Source organism: Molossus molossus, unplaced genomic scaffold (assembly GCF_014108415.1).
Source record: "Molossus molossus isolate mMolMol1 unplaced genomic scaffold, mMolMol1.p scaffold_m16_p_18, whole genome shotgun sequence".
Classification (NCBI taxonomy): Eukaryota; Metazoa; Chordata; class Mammalia; order Chiroptera; family Molossidae; genus Molossus; species Molossus molossus.
Window position 1 is genome coordinate 67,228,532 of NW_023425353.1, and position 16,442 is coordinate 67,244,973.

The 16,442-nt window shown below is 57.8% G+C and overlaps 1 protein-coding gene across 1 annotated transcript in view; it reads right to left on the reverse strand.

Annotated features, from left to right (window-relative positions):
- CNTN4 (contactin 4) overlaps positions 1-16,442 on the reverse strand; it is a 342,255-nt gene that overhangs the window by 115,282 nt on the left and 210,531 nt on the right. Inside the window, exons 7-9 of the mRNA XM_036267473.1 lie at positions 14,222-14,406; positions 3,042-3,178; positions 1,346-1,475 (exon numbers count right to left, since the gene is read on the reverse strand). Coding sequence (XP_036123366.1) covers positions 1,346-1,475; positions 3,042-3,178; positions 14,222-14,406 — 452 coding nt within the window. The remainder of the gene's footprint in view (positions 1-1,345; positions 1,476-3,041; positions 3,179-14,221; positions 14,407-16,442) is intronic.

Genomic DNA, 16,442 nt, shown 5'->3' on the forward strand with positions numbered 1-16,442 from the left:
CCCGACCCTCGCGGGCTCCTTCTCCCTGGTCCGTGCGCTGCGGCCCAAGGACCCGCAGGATTCTGCAGGAGCCCTCCCAAGGCCGAGCGGCCTTCGCCACGGGACCGGCCGGCCGGTGGCCTGGACTTCGCTCCTCGGTCTGACAATTCCCTCGACTTATGCTTTCGTGATGTATTTGCTCAGCTCCTGAGCTCATTTTTGAGGAAAGTCTCTCAACTCCCTCTCCGCTCAGCACATTCATTCACTCCCTCTCTGGCACGCCTCGAGGGGGCGCTAGCGGGCTTCACTGTGCATTACAGCCTCAGGACAGAACGGGGGTTAACCAAACATGTCCTTGACGTCACGGGGAAGTTCCTAAACAGCGGGCGAGGAAGACGGCGGAACCACAAGTAAAATGCAATTGTGGCACCTGCTACAGGGAGAGGGAGAGGCTGGGCCACCAACCCGCAGGAGGAGGCTGGACCCTGACCTGGACATTGGCCCAGGGTGATTGTTGGAGGGAGCATCAGAGTCAACAGAGTAGGGAGATGGAGAACGGGACAGAGCTAATGAAATGAGGGGGGAGGGGAAAGCATTACAGCCCGGCCGCTGTGGCTCAGTGGCTGAGCATCCACCCTGCACCAAGAGGTCACTGGTTTGGTTCCCGGTCAGGGCACATGCCCAGGTTGTGAGCCCGATCCCCAGTGGGGGGCATGCAGGAGGCGGCCAATCAATGTTCTTTCTCATCGATGTTTCTGTCTCTCTCTCCCTCTCCCTTCCTCTCTCTCTAAAAGTCAATAAAAGAAAAAATATAAGGCATTACAGGCAGAAGGAACAGTATGTGCGAAGGGCCCATAGAGAAGGGAGAAGGGAGGGGGGAGAGGGGGGAGGGGGAGGGAGAAGCCCAGACCCAGAGCTCAGGCTGCCAAGGAGCAGGACAGCGCCCGGAACATTCAGATGAGGGGGAACAAGATCCACTGGCCAGTTCTCCAAATACACCTGTCCAATCCGCATCAGCTCTTCCTCCTTCCAGGCTGAAGTTTACTCCGAATCAGAACCCAAGCAACAGACCCTAAGGCAGCTCAGAAACTTCGCTCAGCGTAAGACGCGCGGTCGGTAGAGGAAGAGAAACGAGAGCCCCCCGGGAACCTGTCACCGCCGTGGCGTCAGGAGAGGCTCATCCCAGGGGTGCTTTGTGCTGAGCGTCTGCGGAACGTGTCCTGGTTTCTCCAGCGACATCTTCCAGCTGAAGATTTCTTTACCCTTTCCTTGCATGGAGCATTTGAGCCTGGCGAAGCCCAGGTTCATTTAGTGACTTAAAGATCGTTGTTTTCTTTCTTTCTTTCTTTCCAGTATAGAGACTCACCTATCACGCTCAGCCCCGCGCTGGAGAAGACGACCCCGTGTCTGTTCTCGGCCACGCACTGGTACATGCCGGCGTCCGAGAGGCTCACCGCCGTTATGTTGAGCGTTCCCTGCTCGATTTGAATTCTATCCTGTACAAGAAAGAGGAAGGTGAAGCCATGACCTTCTGCAGCGGAGAGCTTGAGGCTGTTTTGCTACACGTTATATCGAAGGGCCTTAATGGGAAGAAAACAGCCATCATACAGGCAATTTTCATAATGTGATCTATTTATCTGTCAACTAAATCTGCGGCGGGTCAGAGGCTGAATGGGAGACCCATACATCAGCCGGAAATGGAATCGAAAGTGGGGGACTCTTGAGTTCTCATTGATTTAATGGTGAAAGCATTCAGATTAATCTCTCTGCTGGACAGGGAGGGATAAACTTAACATTTAAAATGCCTTTTCACTCTGAGGCTTGGTGCTGCCTGGGGGGTGGGGGGTGGGGGGGAGCCAAACGTACTGTTTCTAGTATTTAATTATTTTTTTAAATCCTCACCTGAGGACATTTTCCCATTTTTTGTTCAGATAGAGTGGAAGGGGGGGAGAGAGAGAGAGAGAGAGAGAAACATCGATGTGAAAGGGACACATCGAGTGGCTGCCACCCGCACGACCGACCAGGGCCGGGGACAAACTGCAACCGAGGTACGTGCCCTTAGTGGAAACCGAACCCGGGTCTCTCCGGACCGCAGGCCGATGCTCTAACCGCTGAGCCAAACCGGCCAGGGCCTGTTTCTAGTATTTAAAACACCCCAGTGAGGAGCAGGCGGCTGCGGAGGTGAGACACACTGCGATCTTCAAAGGAAGCAGAGAAGTATTTGCTGTGGGCCAAGTTTATACACAACAAACAATTCACTGTGCCGTCCTCTGCTGGTCCATGTGCAAACCGCCCACCCAGACACTCACTTTCTTCCTTTGGGTGGGCTTATTCGTAAAAGGAGGCATCTTTGTTTGTCCCCCGCCCCAGTCAGCAGTTCGGTGGTTGTCATGGCTTCTCTGAGCCCTGACCTGTAGGGGGGGCTATTGTAGCTCCTGTCCCAGGGCCGGGGGGGGGGGGGGGCATGGGACAGTGCTGTCCACCCCTCTTCCTGGCTACAGACTACATTTCCAGATTCCTTTGCAGCTAGAGGTAGCCATGTATGTAAGAGTCCTGCTAAGCCAGGCAGCAGATTGGCTTCCCTTCACTGCGTGGGCCTATCTACACCCCAAGCCTTAGCTCTGAAATGACTGTAAATGTCTCTAGAGAGGACTTTTTATACCTGAGCTCCCAATTACGCTGCCTGCTGAATGCCCTGCACCATGGCGTCCCGGAGTCTCCCAGGAGAGGGGTAACAACCACACTGACTGGGAGGCAGGGCGCCTGGAGGTCTCATCCCTCGTGTCCCTGCACACACAGCCTCTGTCCTGGCGCAGGTGCATGCCCAGGCCCTCTGCCCAGCACTGCAGCCACAAAGCCAGAGCAGTCCATCTGGAGACCAAGCGCGGGAGTCACGGGACCCGTTCGTTGGTCAAGCCCGTCCACGTCCACATTTTTCACTAGGAATGGCATGTTATTGCACGTTATTTTGGAAACAACTCCTCATTTCCCTGTTTCCACAGCAACCGGCCACATTAGACATGGCCGTTAATACGAAGACGCAGCGTCACCTGTGTGCTTACCTGAGTGAACAGGGGCTCGCCGTTCTTCAGCCACCTGTACGTAGGTCTGGGCCTCCCATTGGCTTTACACTCCCAGAAGACATTCTCTTCAATGGCCACGTGGATATCATTTATTTTTTGAATCCAATTTGGTTGCGCTGTAGCAGTTTGGAAAGCAAAGAAAAGATGTACATTCAGTGTCTGTGCAATCTATTTAAAAAATATGTTTATATTGATTTTTTTTATAGAGAGAATGGAAGGGAGAAAGAGATAGAGCCATCCATGTGAGAGAGAAACACGGATCGGCTGCCTCGTGCACGCCCCCTACTGGGGATCGAGCCTGGAACTCGGGCACGTGTCCCAACCGGGAATGGGACTGGGACCTCTCAGTCCACGGGACGACGTTCAATCCACTGAGCCACACCAGCCGGGCTGAGCAATCTATTTTTATTGTAGGCAATCAAAGGATGAAGTAGGCTTCTAATGAAACCCCTTCTCCAGATGTTTAGCAAATTGCAAGGCTGGGTGGATGCTCAGAGAAAACTTACAGAAGACACCCCACCTCACGTCCAACTCTGAACGCAGCTTTTGTCGCCCCTGGGGCTGGTCTTTCAATCACTAAGGCAGACGGACTCAAGCTAGCGTTCGCCCTACGGCAAAAGTAACTGTCCCTCTCCCACAAGGCGCCGTCCCCTCTTTTCTCCCTGTGTGGGACCATCCCACCCTGCCCCCCATTTTCGTCTGGGCTCACCTATTCCCAGCTACACACTGCGTGTCTCAGGTTGCTTCGCAGCTGGAGGTGACCGCGTGACCAAGCTCAGGCCACTGGCTCGAGTGAACCGTCCTGAGAGCCTCCAGGTCACCCACTTCAAGGTCCACGCCCTGGGCTCTCGTGCCCTTCCCGCTGTCGGAAGGAGGAGGCGGCTGGAAGAGCCTCGGGCTCTGAGATGCAGTTAGGTTGGATGGAAATGCAGACCTGCCCTCCAGGGACCTTGAATGACCTTGAGGAGCAAACCCCCAGACTCACCTGCCTATTTTTGGAAAGATACATGAGAGAGACATTTTGGGGGGTCTCTTTGTCACAGTGGCTTAGCCTGTCTCTAACACAGTCCCCTCCCACGGGTTATATAGATCATTTCTGAGATTCCTTTCTCCTACAAGGCTATCCTCATTTTTTATCATTGGCTCATTCCGGATTGATAGGATGTCATCCACACGAGTGTGGCCCTGGAACCCTAAGTCTCTGAATGGGTCCTGATGTTTGCCAAAACCTTTTGAGCAAACCACGTCTGGCCCCCCGTCAACTCCGGAAGCGGAGCGGCCCCCGGGCCCGGCCTGCACCCCCATGACGGCTACGGTTCCCCCGCTCCAGCCGAAGGCACCCTCGCTTTCCTGTTCTTAACGGAGGCCACGCAGTGTTCCCTCCACGTGCCGTGAAATGTCTGCACAAATACCGCGCCTTTCGCCCGAAGCAGCCTTCACAGTGAACTCTTCAGGGAGAAGACCTCCAGCCCCAAGGTCATGCAGAGGGGACCCCGCCTGCCGCTCTGGACTGACACCTGCTCACTGTTCAGGTGATGCCACCAGCACCGCCGAGGTCAGCGTTGGTTCAGGACTGAATTGGAAGACGCCGCTCCACGTTCTCCACGCGCTCTCCTTCCCTGGCCTCGAGCCTGCACTCGGGAGGCTCCGACCTGACCCTAATCCGTCCAACAGGGACGGGCCGAGGCCCAGGGCCCGGCTCACGTTCCTCATCACACACCAACCCAGGATCACACGGGACAAGTCCCTCGACCAGCTGAGGTCTCCAGGTGCCCGAATAAACACCTTCTCCTTTTTCCATCTAGAAGCAATTTCATGTTTTTCAAAGAGCAAAACACAGGTTCACAAATCCTCATGACGGGAGCTCCGTGGCCTATGAGGGGAGGCCGGATGGGTCACCCTCCAGGAAAGTTGTAACAGCAGCGAGCGCTGACTTGCGCGCGGGCGTCACCTCCATCCCCGAAGGAGCGGCCGCTGTGCTGCCCGGTTGGGCTGCTGGCAGCGGGGACGAGTCCACACAGCAGCTGCCTGCTCAGCGTCCACCTGGAGAACCAGATGTGTCCCCCTGCAGGGGCTGATGTGGCCGATTTCACAGGCCACCTGCTGCAACGCGACGCCCCGGAAGCCCAGGAAAACAAAGCAGACGGGAAAAGCTCCGGAGAGCAGCGGGACTATTAACAACCAAACCAAACTTTTCAGAGAGCGTGAGGGCAACGACAGGTGGAAGGCAAGTGTGACTCAGGGAGCAAGGTCAAGTTGACGTTCAAAGGCGAACATCGAAAGCACGTGCGGAGACAGCGTTGCCAGCGGCAGATTCCCAGTAGCACTCGGCCGGTCCACTGCTCTTTCAGACACAGAGTGCTGGACGCAAACCTTGCAACCTGAGGATGGGGTGGGCGGGGAGGGGGCCTCCAGAGGGTATTGAAGAGACCTCAGAAAGTTCCCGCTGATGGAGCCCTTCTGAGGGCTGGCTCCGTCTTTTCAACAGGGTCGGAGAGGCCTTGGTGCTGGAAGCGGTCAGCGGTCCGCACCCCTGCAGGCCGAGGGGAAGCCAAGCACTAATTCAGCTGATGAGAGGCATCAGCAGGTACTTCCTTTGTTTTCAAAGCAAAATGAATTCTCAGAAGCCCAATTTGAAATGATAAATACATACTCCTTTTGAAGTGACTGTCTGGGCATGGGCCCAGGGAGATCAGGAGTGAAATATATTCCACAAATGGCAGAGAATGAGATAATCTTTCTTTTAACACACTGAGTGCTGATGGACAGGCACAGGCCCCACCCACGGGGTTCTGCCTCTCACTGAGACCCACAGGCCCCACCCACAGTGCTCTGCTGCTCACTGAGACCCACAGGCCCCGCCCACGGGACTCTGCTCACTGAGACCCACAGGCCCCACCCACAGTGCTCTGCTGCTCACTGAGACCCACAGGCCCCACCCACAGTGCTCTGCTGCTCACTGAGACCCACAGGCCCCGCCCACAGGGCTCTGCTGCTCACTGAGACCCACAGGCCCCGCCCACGGGGCTCTGCTGCTCACTGAGACCCACAGGCCCCGCCCACGGGACTCTGCTCACTGAGACCCACAGGCCCCGCCCACAGTGCTCTGCTGCTCACTGAGACCCACAGGCCACGCCCACGGGGCTCTGCTCACTGAGACCCACAGGCCCCACCCACAGTGCTCTGCTGCTCACTGAGACCCACAGGCCCCGCCCACAGTGCTCTGCTCACTGAGACCCACAGGCCACGCCCACGGGGCTCTGCAGCTCACTGAGACCCACAGGCCCTGCCCACAGTGCTCTGCTCACTGAGACCCACAGGCCCTGCCCACAGTGCTCTGCTCACTGAGACCCACAGGCCCCGCCCACAGTGCTCTGCTCACTGAGACCCACAGGCCCCGCCCACAGTGCTCTGCTCACTGAGACCCACAGGCCACGCCCACGGGGCTCTGCAGCTCACTGAGACCCACAGGCCCTGCCCACAGTGCTCTGCTCACTGAGACCCACAGGCCCCGCCCACAGTGCTCTGCTGCTCACTGAGACCCACAGGCCCCGCCCACAGTGCTCTGCTCACTGAGACCCACAGGCCCTGCCCACAGTGCTCTGCTCACTGAGACCCACAGGCCCCGCCCATGGGGCTCTGCTGCTTACTGAGACCCACAGGCCCCGCCCACGGGGCTCTGCAGCTTACTGAGGGGGGGGGAGGGTGAGTGGTGCTGGAATCCAGTTCTGAACCTGATTGCAACTGCTTCCACATCTCCATGTCTCTCAGAGCCCCGTGGGCGGGGCCTGTGGGTCTCAGCAGAGCCCCGTGGGCGGGGCCTATGTCTCTCAGGGTCACCCAGGTCAGAGTCCTTGGGTAACAGCTGGTCCGTTTCAGTGCCTGGTGGAAACATTGTTTCTCTTCATTATAATGCATGTGGGTCTGTGGTGTTTCCCACCGAGCGTCTAGACCACGTTTATAACTCCACGCCCGGACACATCTCCAAGGAGGGCCTAAACTGGATGGTCGGCAGCATTATTTCAGAAGGAAGGGCATGTCTTAGTGCCTTTTGGGGTGATACATGTAGATCCCACACACTGCACAGAATTCACCGCACCCACACATTAAAACCGAGCCATCCGCTTCGGCGATTCGTGCCCTTCCGAGGTTTGAAACAGAAGAACGGCTCCTCCTAAGTCTTATTCCCAAGATGCACCTTCAAAAATAAGGTTAACGGGGGTGTCGGGTTGGACCCCGTGACACTACTTGTCTCCTGGACAGGCGCACGACCCTTCACTTGCACCTTTTGCTCACTGTCTGCCGGAAGGACCCGCGTCAATGCCCAGGTGTGTCGTCCAGCCGCTGGAATGGGGCAGCATCTCACGTAGTAACCACTTCTGTTGACGAGGGGCATGAACTCAGAGCTACCAGTCCCAGACGCTCCCAACACAGACATTTCTAACAGAAACAAATGCCATCAAACACCTTAGGTCTTAGAAATGAAAAGCCGAGAAGGGAGAGCGTGATGAGAGAGCACCCTGAGCAGGACGAGGTGCTCCGAAGCCGTGGGGAACTGCATGGGGCTGCCACCCCCTGGGGACAGTGAATCGACTCCGAGGTCTGGCTCAGGAAGTCTATCCATCGGGAGTGCTTTTATGGGCCTGACGGCGGTTTCTTGGTTTAGTTTCCCACCTATATCTCCTTGCTTCCCAAATCTGTAGCTCCAGCCTGGAATTCTTTCCCGTTGACAGAGTCATGGAGATATTCTCAATATCCTGCCCTTGAATCCACATTGACGCCCCGTGTTACAGACGAGGCCCCGAGATATAAGGTCAGATTCAGAAAGGGGTTCAGCAAGGTTCCAATCTCCACCCTCCACCGATGGGCTCTCAAATATGGCGCCCCTGCCACCAGGGTCAGTGGAACAGTCCTTTGCACCCCTGGACCTCAAAGTGCAGTCTCAGGACACCCGGGGATCCCCAAGTCTGCTGCAGGGTGTCCATGAGACCCTTCCTTTCCTGCTACGCTTCTGGGTAAGACCAGTTTCTTCATGTCTGTCCACCACCACGCACACAGGTCGTGGCAGAGGGCCTGGGGACATAGATGAGAATTCGCTTCCTTCTGTTCAGACAGACAATTCGAGAGGTTTTCAAAAGGCATAAACAGTGCCCCTCTTCTCATTAATGTGCTTTTGTTTGTTTGGAAAAAGACAGTTTTCTTAAAATATGCAATTATGTTTAACATGCACTGGTTTTATGACTGTGATTTTAAGGAAAAGGCACGAAAATTCTCAGGTTATTTTCTACGAAGGCACACGTTGGTAGGCACAGCTCACGTCGGCAGCAGTTCTTCGGACCACTGAGTAGTTTTTAGAGTGAGACGTGGCCCCCAAACCAGACGCTTGAGAACCCGTCCTGGAGACAAGACACTTTGGACAAAGGAGCCCACTCACGCCAGACGTGTACAAGGCACCCCGAGCTCATTCCTGGATGGACAGAACCTGTGACCGCCGCATGCCCTCGGCCTCGCCTCTTGTACACGGTCCTCGTCATGCCCCTCCCGGGTCTGAAGCCTCCCGGGGTCAGGGCCCTGCGTCCTCACCCCCGTGTCCCTGCACACTGGCCATTACACGTGCTCCGTGTGCACCCCTGAAGGGCAGCGGCCCTCTGTATGGGGACTACTGGATGGAGAGAAGGCAACAATGTATCTAAGTGACATTCAGGGAAGCTGAGGGTCTCAGTGTCAGCTCTGCCCGGGACAAGGCTCTGCTGAGACATTAGCTTATCCACTTGGTCATTTTTGGGCCGCTCTGTCCTCTGAGCACTTTGCAGGGCTGCGTAGTACCCGGTGGCTGGTCACATGCACGGCGGCCCTGCGGGAAACAGTATGTTGGGTGGCACGTTACGTCTGTGCTCACCATGGGTGACCTCAGAGACGTTCCACACCGTCCGCACTGTCACCGAGCCTACAGTTTTGCCATGAGAGCCAAAGGACCACGGTCCCCCGGTCTGGACAGACAGCGTGGACGGAAGGTGGGAGGACAAGAGCAGCCGGTTGGACGCGACAGGCAGGCGAGCATCTTCGAAGCAGGAGGAGTCAGTGGTACCTGGACGTCCACACTCGGGCCGCGGCGGTGGGTCAGCGCAGGACACACAACTGGACGTCCACACTCGGGCCGCGGTGGTGGGTCAGGGCAGGACACACACCTGGACGTCCACACTCGGGTCGCGGCGGTGGGTCAGCGCAGGACACACACCTGGACGTCCACACTCGGGCCACGGCGGTGGGTCCGGGCAGGACACACACCTGGACGTCCACACTCGGGCCGCGGCGGTGGGTCCGGGCAGGACACACACCTGGATGTCCACACTCGGGCAGCGGCGGTGGGTCCGGGCAGGACGCACACCTGGACGCTGGCAGGTTCCCTGACCTGTTGCGTTAGGCTCTGTTATCGGCAGGACCGGACGCGTAGGCACATGAGACGGGCGGGGTGGATCTGGACGAAGCTGCCGTCGTCACTCCCTGGTCCGGGGGTGAGGGCCTTTGTGTCTGGGCCTCATTTTCTCAGCTCAGCAGTCGAAGGGCTGGCCCTGCTGGTCCCTCCGGGTCAAACATTAAGGGCTCCGTGAGATACATGGCTTTGTTTACTGCTCAGATGTTATATCCTCGATTTCCTGAGTGTTAATCTCTTCGTGCTTGTTATAAAGAAAAATCACTGTACAAAAGGCCTTAAATCTTGGCTTCCTTGAGTCCATATGTCATTCTTCTAGAGGATGACTATAATTCTCTGGGTCTGTTTGTGCAAAAGGGAAGTGACGGCCCCGACACAGCGAGGCGGGAAGATGAGTAACTGCCAGGGAGTTCCGCCCCCCCTCCTTCGGCTTCTGTGCACCCTGGCTCCGACGCCCCGTGCGCCGGGGAGCTGCTGGGGCCGAGAGCGGTAGGAGCCCCTCTGCTTGCTCGTACTCGTCCCGCTGGGGAACAGCCCGCGTAGAGCAATGGGGCCTCCGCAGCCGCCCTGGGGACCCCACGGCACGCAGATTCCAGGGCCCACCTCCGCCCTGCAGAGCGAGAGCCTGCGGGGACAGTTCCAGGTCCCCCTGCGCTCGGGAGCTTGTGCCCCACCAGCACGAAGGAGCCAGTGTCGCCTCTGAACCCAGCTCTGCCTCGGTGCACACGTCCATCCGTCACGACCTCTTCAGGAGCCCCTGACCTGCTCTGAAAAGGCGGCAAGTGTAGGAATGACACCGGAGAGGCTTACTGGCTCGAACTCCAAAATACAGCCTAAGCCTCCCATTTCTTTTCCTTCCTTAAGTTCTAGCCGCCAACATCTCTCACCTGGACGGCCCCTGACCCACCTGGGCGGCCCCTGACCCACCTGGATGGCCCCTGACCCACCTGGACGGCCCCTGACCCACCTGGACGGCCCCTGACTCACCTGGACGGCCCCTGACTCACCTGGACGGCTCCTGACTCACCTGGACGGCCCCTGACCCACCTGGACGGCCCCTGACCCACCTGGACGGCCCCTGACCCACCTGGACGGCCCCTGACCCACCTGGATGGCCCCTGACTCACCTGCATGGCCCCTGACCCACCTGGACAGCCCCTGACCCACCTGGATGGCCCCTGACCCACCTGGACGGCCCCTGACCCACCTGGACGGCCCCTGACCCACCTGGATGGCCCCTGACTCACCTGCATGGCCCCTGACTCACCTGGATGGCCCCTGACTCACCTGGACGGCCCCTGTCTCACCTGGACGGCCCCTGACTCACCTGGACGGCCCCTGACCCACCTGGATGGCCCCTGACCCATCTGGATGGCCCCTGACCCACCTGGACGGCCCCTGACTGGCTCCTTACAATCCACTCATCACAATGCAGCTAGAGAGACCTTTTATCTTATTATTTTTAAACCGTCTCCTAGGATATGTTTTTACTGGTTTTAGAAAGAGAGGAAGGGAGAGGGAGATGTGAGAGAAACATCGATCGGTTGCCTCCCACACACACCACAACCTGGGTAGGTGCCCTGACCGGGAAACCTGCAATGTTTTGGCTGATGGGACCAGGCTCCGACCCGCTCAGCCACCCGGCCAGGGCCACCCAGATGGAGTCATTTACTGTGTGACATCCCGGGTAGTTCCTGTCACGCTTGGAATGAGCCCCACACTCTGCACCTGGAGAGCAGGGCCCTGGGCTGTCCGTCAGCCTCCGGGGTCCCCTGTTCGCCCTCAAGGGTTCAGTCCCCGCTCCCCCGTTGCACGTCCAACACCGTGAGCAGCTTCCTGTCGGGTCTCGGCAGGCCCCGCCTCCGCCCGGAGGGTCTTCCTCCGCCTCCGTGTGCAGCTCAGGGGCCCCTTCCAGCCCAGCCTCCCCGCTCCCGGCTCCCGGAGCCTCCGCCCCCGGCTCTTCCCTGTCACATGTCCCCAGTTCTTTTCTCCAAACGCCATCACGTGGGACATGGTCTGGTTTATCCACCTGCTCCATAGTATGTTGTCTGCCAACCGCCGTGCAAACACCAACTCCTCGAGGACAGGCTCTGCCCACACTGCCCGCGCGGGGTGGGCAGGAAAAAGATGGTTGAGCGAGTGAATAATACGTGAAACCACTTTGGAAAACGTCCACTTTAACGAAAAGATCCAGAGTAGTTTAGCCCTGGAAACACACGGATCTATTTTCAGGACGTTTCCGAGCGGACAAAGGACCCGGAGGAGACCGCCGCTAGGACACGGTGGGGAATCACGGGTCACGGGAAGAATCCGGGGAGCTGGGAAGGGGGACATTTCCCGCCTGAACTAATCTCACTCTTCACGCGAGTCCCAAACCGAGGAGCAACCAAAGACCCCCGGGCGGGAACTCGCCCACCACCGGGACTGGGCTCCCCTCCCTGGGGCTGGGGAGATGGAGCCCAGCCGGCCCTCGGGGAAAGCTCACGGTCCGAGAGCAGGCCAGCCTGGGCCCTGCGTGGCGGCACAGCGCAGCGGGCATGCCCGGGCCCGGGAGCTGGAGCGCCGGCGCAGGGACCGCGGTGACCGGACCCAGAGGAGACGCAGGTCCCTAAGCTGGACCCCTGGTCCGTGATCCTGAGCACATCTTCATACTGTCAGAAATGACTGTCCGCGCAGACAGCAGGCCATGGTCAGTGACTGGGGCTCCTTCCTCCCCTCCTGCGATCTATGTAGTGGATCTAATTATAGTAACTCGTTCCAACTGGGGATCTGGGCAGCCGGATGCCAGGAACACGGCCGGGGAACAAGAGACCCCGCCCCCCACCCCAAAAAAGAAACAAACAAAAAACCAACAGCCGAGCGCTTTTGTGTAATTAAGCTCCCATGTGACGATGAGGACAACTCAGTACTTTCTGTGTCACGGACATGCTGGCCGAGGAAAACGGAAGAATGAACACAGAGGCAGTGGCTCAGAAGCCTCCTCCGGAAAGGGTGGGTGACAGCTGGGGCAGAACCGGTCTCCCCAACGCGGGCTCATGCTCTGCCCCTTCCCCACGCTCGGGTCAGGTGGCTCGGGTGAAAGGGAGGGGCTGTCACCACCTGATTCTCATCTCGAGCCAGGGTCCCCGAGGAACGCGCCCCCCTGCACCAGCTGGGCCGGGGGAGCAGATCCTCAGCGAAGCGGGGGGTTCTCATCCCAGTGAGGAGAACTGACGTGGCAGAAACCACCGTGCCCGCTGCTGGGCACGGAACACTCCACACCTTCCTAACACATGAAAACACACGTGTCACTGTGAAGACAGTCATGAATAGCATTTAGGGGCAGACACCACCGGACCGAAAACCATTCAACGAATAAAAAAGAGAAAAGCGTTGGCAACGTATCTGAATACTTCCAGGCTGTCCCAACCTGACTTATAAGAAATAATGATCCCGCGGATAAGAAAAAAAATGTACCCTAAACCCTTAAAAAAGACAGTCACTGGATCTCACTGGGCCCCCCTGCTCGGTCTTCCATGTCCCAGCCCAGGAACTGTGGGGTCTTCTGCTTTCCAACCAACCAAAGAAGGTACCAACAGCCGCATTTAAGAAAGTGTGAGTTTCTAGTCTATCACGTCTGTCTCCTGGGCTGAGCTGTGTTAGTGGGGGGCAGATGTGTCCAAACAACCGTTCCCCAGGATCGTGAGTCCCTTCCGGAACAAGGTGTGTGCCCCGTCGGGGTTTGTGAGTCCGAACTGCTGAGGGGGGTGGTCCCTGCAGGTGAGCTGAGGGTCGGAATCTCCAGCCAGCCTCCAATCATGCTTCCAAGAAACCTGCTATTTCTATTGAAGGACATTCTTTGGCCATATCTGAAATCCAAAATGCTTCGGAAGAACCGGTAGGATAAACACACGTCGGTGGTATCTGACTGCAAGAGATGTGGGCGTTTAAACCTCTGGATACAACTCCCCTCCACAGGGCGACTCTCATCATGGTAACGGACTTGATGCTTATTTAAACCATTCTTGGATCGTCACCAATCTATAGTATTTAGCTGCACCCCCCGGACAGGGGCCAGGTGGGATTCGGGCGTGTTCCCCATTTGGTAGAGCTCCCCACCGAATGCAACCCCTTTCTGGATTTCAAACTGATACCCTAACAGGGTTCCTAGTAGGCTCGACATGACCTCGTGCTGGAGGCCCCCACGTATCTGCCGTCGGGGGTGCCGAGGGCCGGGCTGCAATGGGGGCAGCGCACAGAAGACGCCGCGGGGGTGACAGCTTGGTCACAGGCACTCGGGCAGAGCGAGGTTTGGACAGCCTGCACTGTGAGCTGCTCATGCCATCGCCACCAAAGAGGAGAAAGGACAAGGGACTCACACGAGCCCCCCGTCAGAGCCCGAGCGAAGACGCACAGAGAGCGCTACGGAAATAAACGAATGACGGGACCGGGGTGGGGACAGCATGTTTCCTGTGTCAGCTTACAGCTTGGTGGCGGGAGAGGAAACAGCTCTTAGCAGGTGTGTTCACAGGAGCGCCCGGCCCCGACACATCACCTCATTTCTCCCCGTCTGCTCCGTCAACATCCTGCCCCCGGCACCACCGGGGAGCGCGCGTCCTACCCAGCAGCGAGCCGGGGCTGCACAGACCGGTTTTCACCAGCCTTTCCCGGAGCCAGATGGCGAACCCCAGCTTACGATCTGAATACCAAGAAGGTCACAGACGACCCGTCAGGGCCCCGAGCTCACCGTAGAAGGTCAGCTGTCCCCTGGCGACGTTTCTCCCTCGGGAATTTTCAGCCACACACTCGTAGGCGCCAGCATCCTCCTGCTGGAAATTGGGGATCTCAAGAATCCCGTCGGACGTGTGTCGCCTGGCCTTCCTCGCTATGGGCTTGCCATCTGCCCGTCTCCAGAGGATCGTGGGCACCGGGCTGGCGGGGAGAGGAACAGCCATGAGCGGGGTGAAGGGAACCCGTGCCCGCCCCGGCGCCGGCTCGGACAGCCCTTCCTGCTCGGCCCTTGGCACGCAGACTCGCCCCGGACAGCGCTCGCCAAACGCCAGGCCCCGTACGACTGTGTCCGCCCCTGCACCTCTGGTGCTATTGTGGACCTTGTAGTAGAGCCAAAGGCCTCCCAACCTCACCTGAGGTCGTCTGTCTTCTCTGCGATGTCACGGAAATGCAGATTGTTACAGGATCGTTGTGTTTCTAAAACTACACCTGCTTTATTCTGAACCATAACCATGGAGATAAACAGGGGCGCACACGTGGCCGGCGGGAGAGGGCCGCCCCTCGAACCCGCGGGCACCCGCACTGTGCCCACCGCTGAAAGAAGGCTGAAGCCAGCTGTGTGGGTTCGAGGCTCGGGCCACGAGAAACTGGCGACTCCCTCTGCCTGCTTCCTGGAGCCCCCTCTCTGGAGCCCCCCACCCTCAGCAGTCCTTCAGGCGTCTGGTTCGGGAAACCACTTAAACCTGAGAGAGTGCCCTGGCCGGTGGGCTCCGTGGTTAGAGCACCCACCGCACACTGAAGGGTCACGGGGTTGATTCCCGGTCAAGGGCACGTACCTGGGTTACAGGTTTGATTCTTGGCCCCCGCCGGGGGGGTGGTGAGTGCAGGAGGCAACCGATCGATGTCTCTCTCGCACATCGATGTTTCTCTCTCTCTTCCCCTCCCTCCCTTCCACTCTCTCTAAAAGTCAACGGGAAAACATCCTCCTCAGGTGAGGATTAACAACATCACATAGTGAGGTCAGAAGAGGAGGGGTCTGGGGGCCCCCAAGGCATCTACCGTGGCAGAGTCACAGGGCTAAAGCGGCTTGAACTGCAAGAAGGGCGCCACCTGGTGTCGGCTGATCGACGGGCCAGCGAGCTAACCCAGCTTTTAAGATGCAGCTTCCTAGCAGGGGACGCACATCACCGAGATGCCATCGCAGGTGGACACCCCTGCACTGAGCCTCTGAGGAACTGAGGCCCCCAGAGGCAGGAGGGCGCTGTCCAAGGTCGCGGCGGTCCCTTCGCATCGGGCGAGGCAGCCGCTTCGCACTCGCTTCTCCAACTACCTAGACAGTCTTTCTGCTCCTAAGGGGTGACGATGAGACGCCCCAGCAGCGGGACCGCACACCCAAACGTCTCTGCACGGGAGGAGCCCAGTTTGGCCCTTCTGTCTTTGTTCTAGCCACGCGGCAGCATGAACGGGCGCGATTCCAACCCCTCTGAAGTGTGTGTGTGTTTGCCTGTGTGTGTCCAGAGATTTCACCCGGAGTCGCCTTGCAGAGCCCGCCGGCCGCACTCCTGCTGTGCAGTAGCGACTTTCACCTTCCCCGGCACTTTCTTAAATGCATCTATTTAGAGTAACACACAGGACCATGCGATACTGTTGGGCAACCTGCTTTGGTCTCTTAGCAGGAAATCGTGGGCGTTTGCCACGTCTCCCGCGTGGCTGTGCCACTTGACTTCAGTGTCTGTGCAGAGCTCAGTCATCAACTATGTCATCACGTATTTTTTTTTTTTTATAATATCCTCGGATGAGGATTTTATTTTATTTTATTTTATTTTTTATATATATTTTTTTATCTTCACCCGAGGACATTTTTCCATTTTTTGTACAGACAGAGTGGGAGGGAGAGAGAGGAAGAGACAGAGAGAGAGAAACATAGATGTGAAAGGGACACATCGAGTGGCTGCCACCCGCACGACCCAACCAGGGCCGGGGACAAACTGCAACAGAGGTACATGCCCTTAGCGGGAACCGAACCCGGGTCTCTCCAGACCGCAGGCCGACGCTCTAACCGCTGAGCCAAACCGGCCAGGGCTGTCATCACGTATTTACTGTGACCGTTTGCAGGACATAAAGGATGGTCACCGCGTTGCCCCTACCAAAGTCAAGCTACTACCATCCCTTACACCCGTGGTTCTCAACCTTCCTGATGCCGCGACCCTTTAATTCAGTTCCTCATGGGGTGGTGA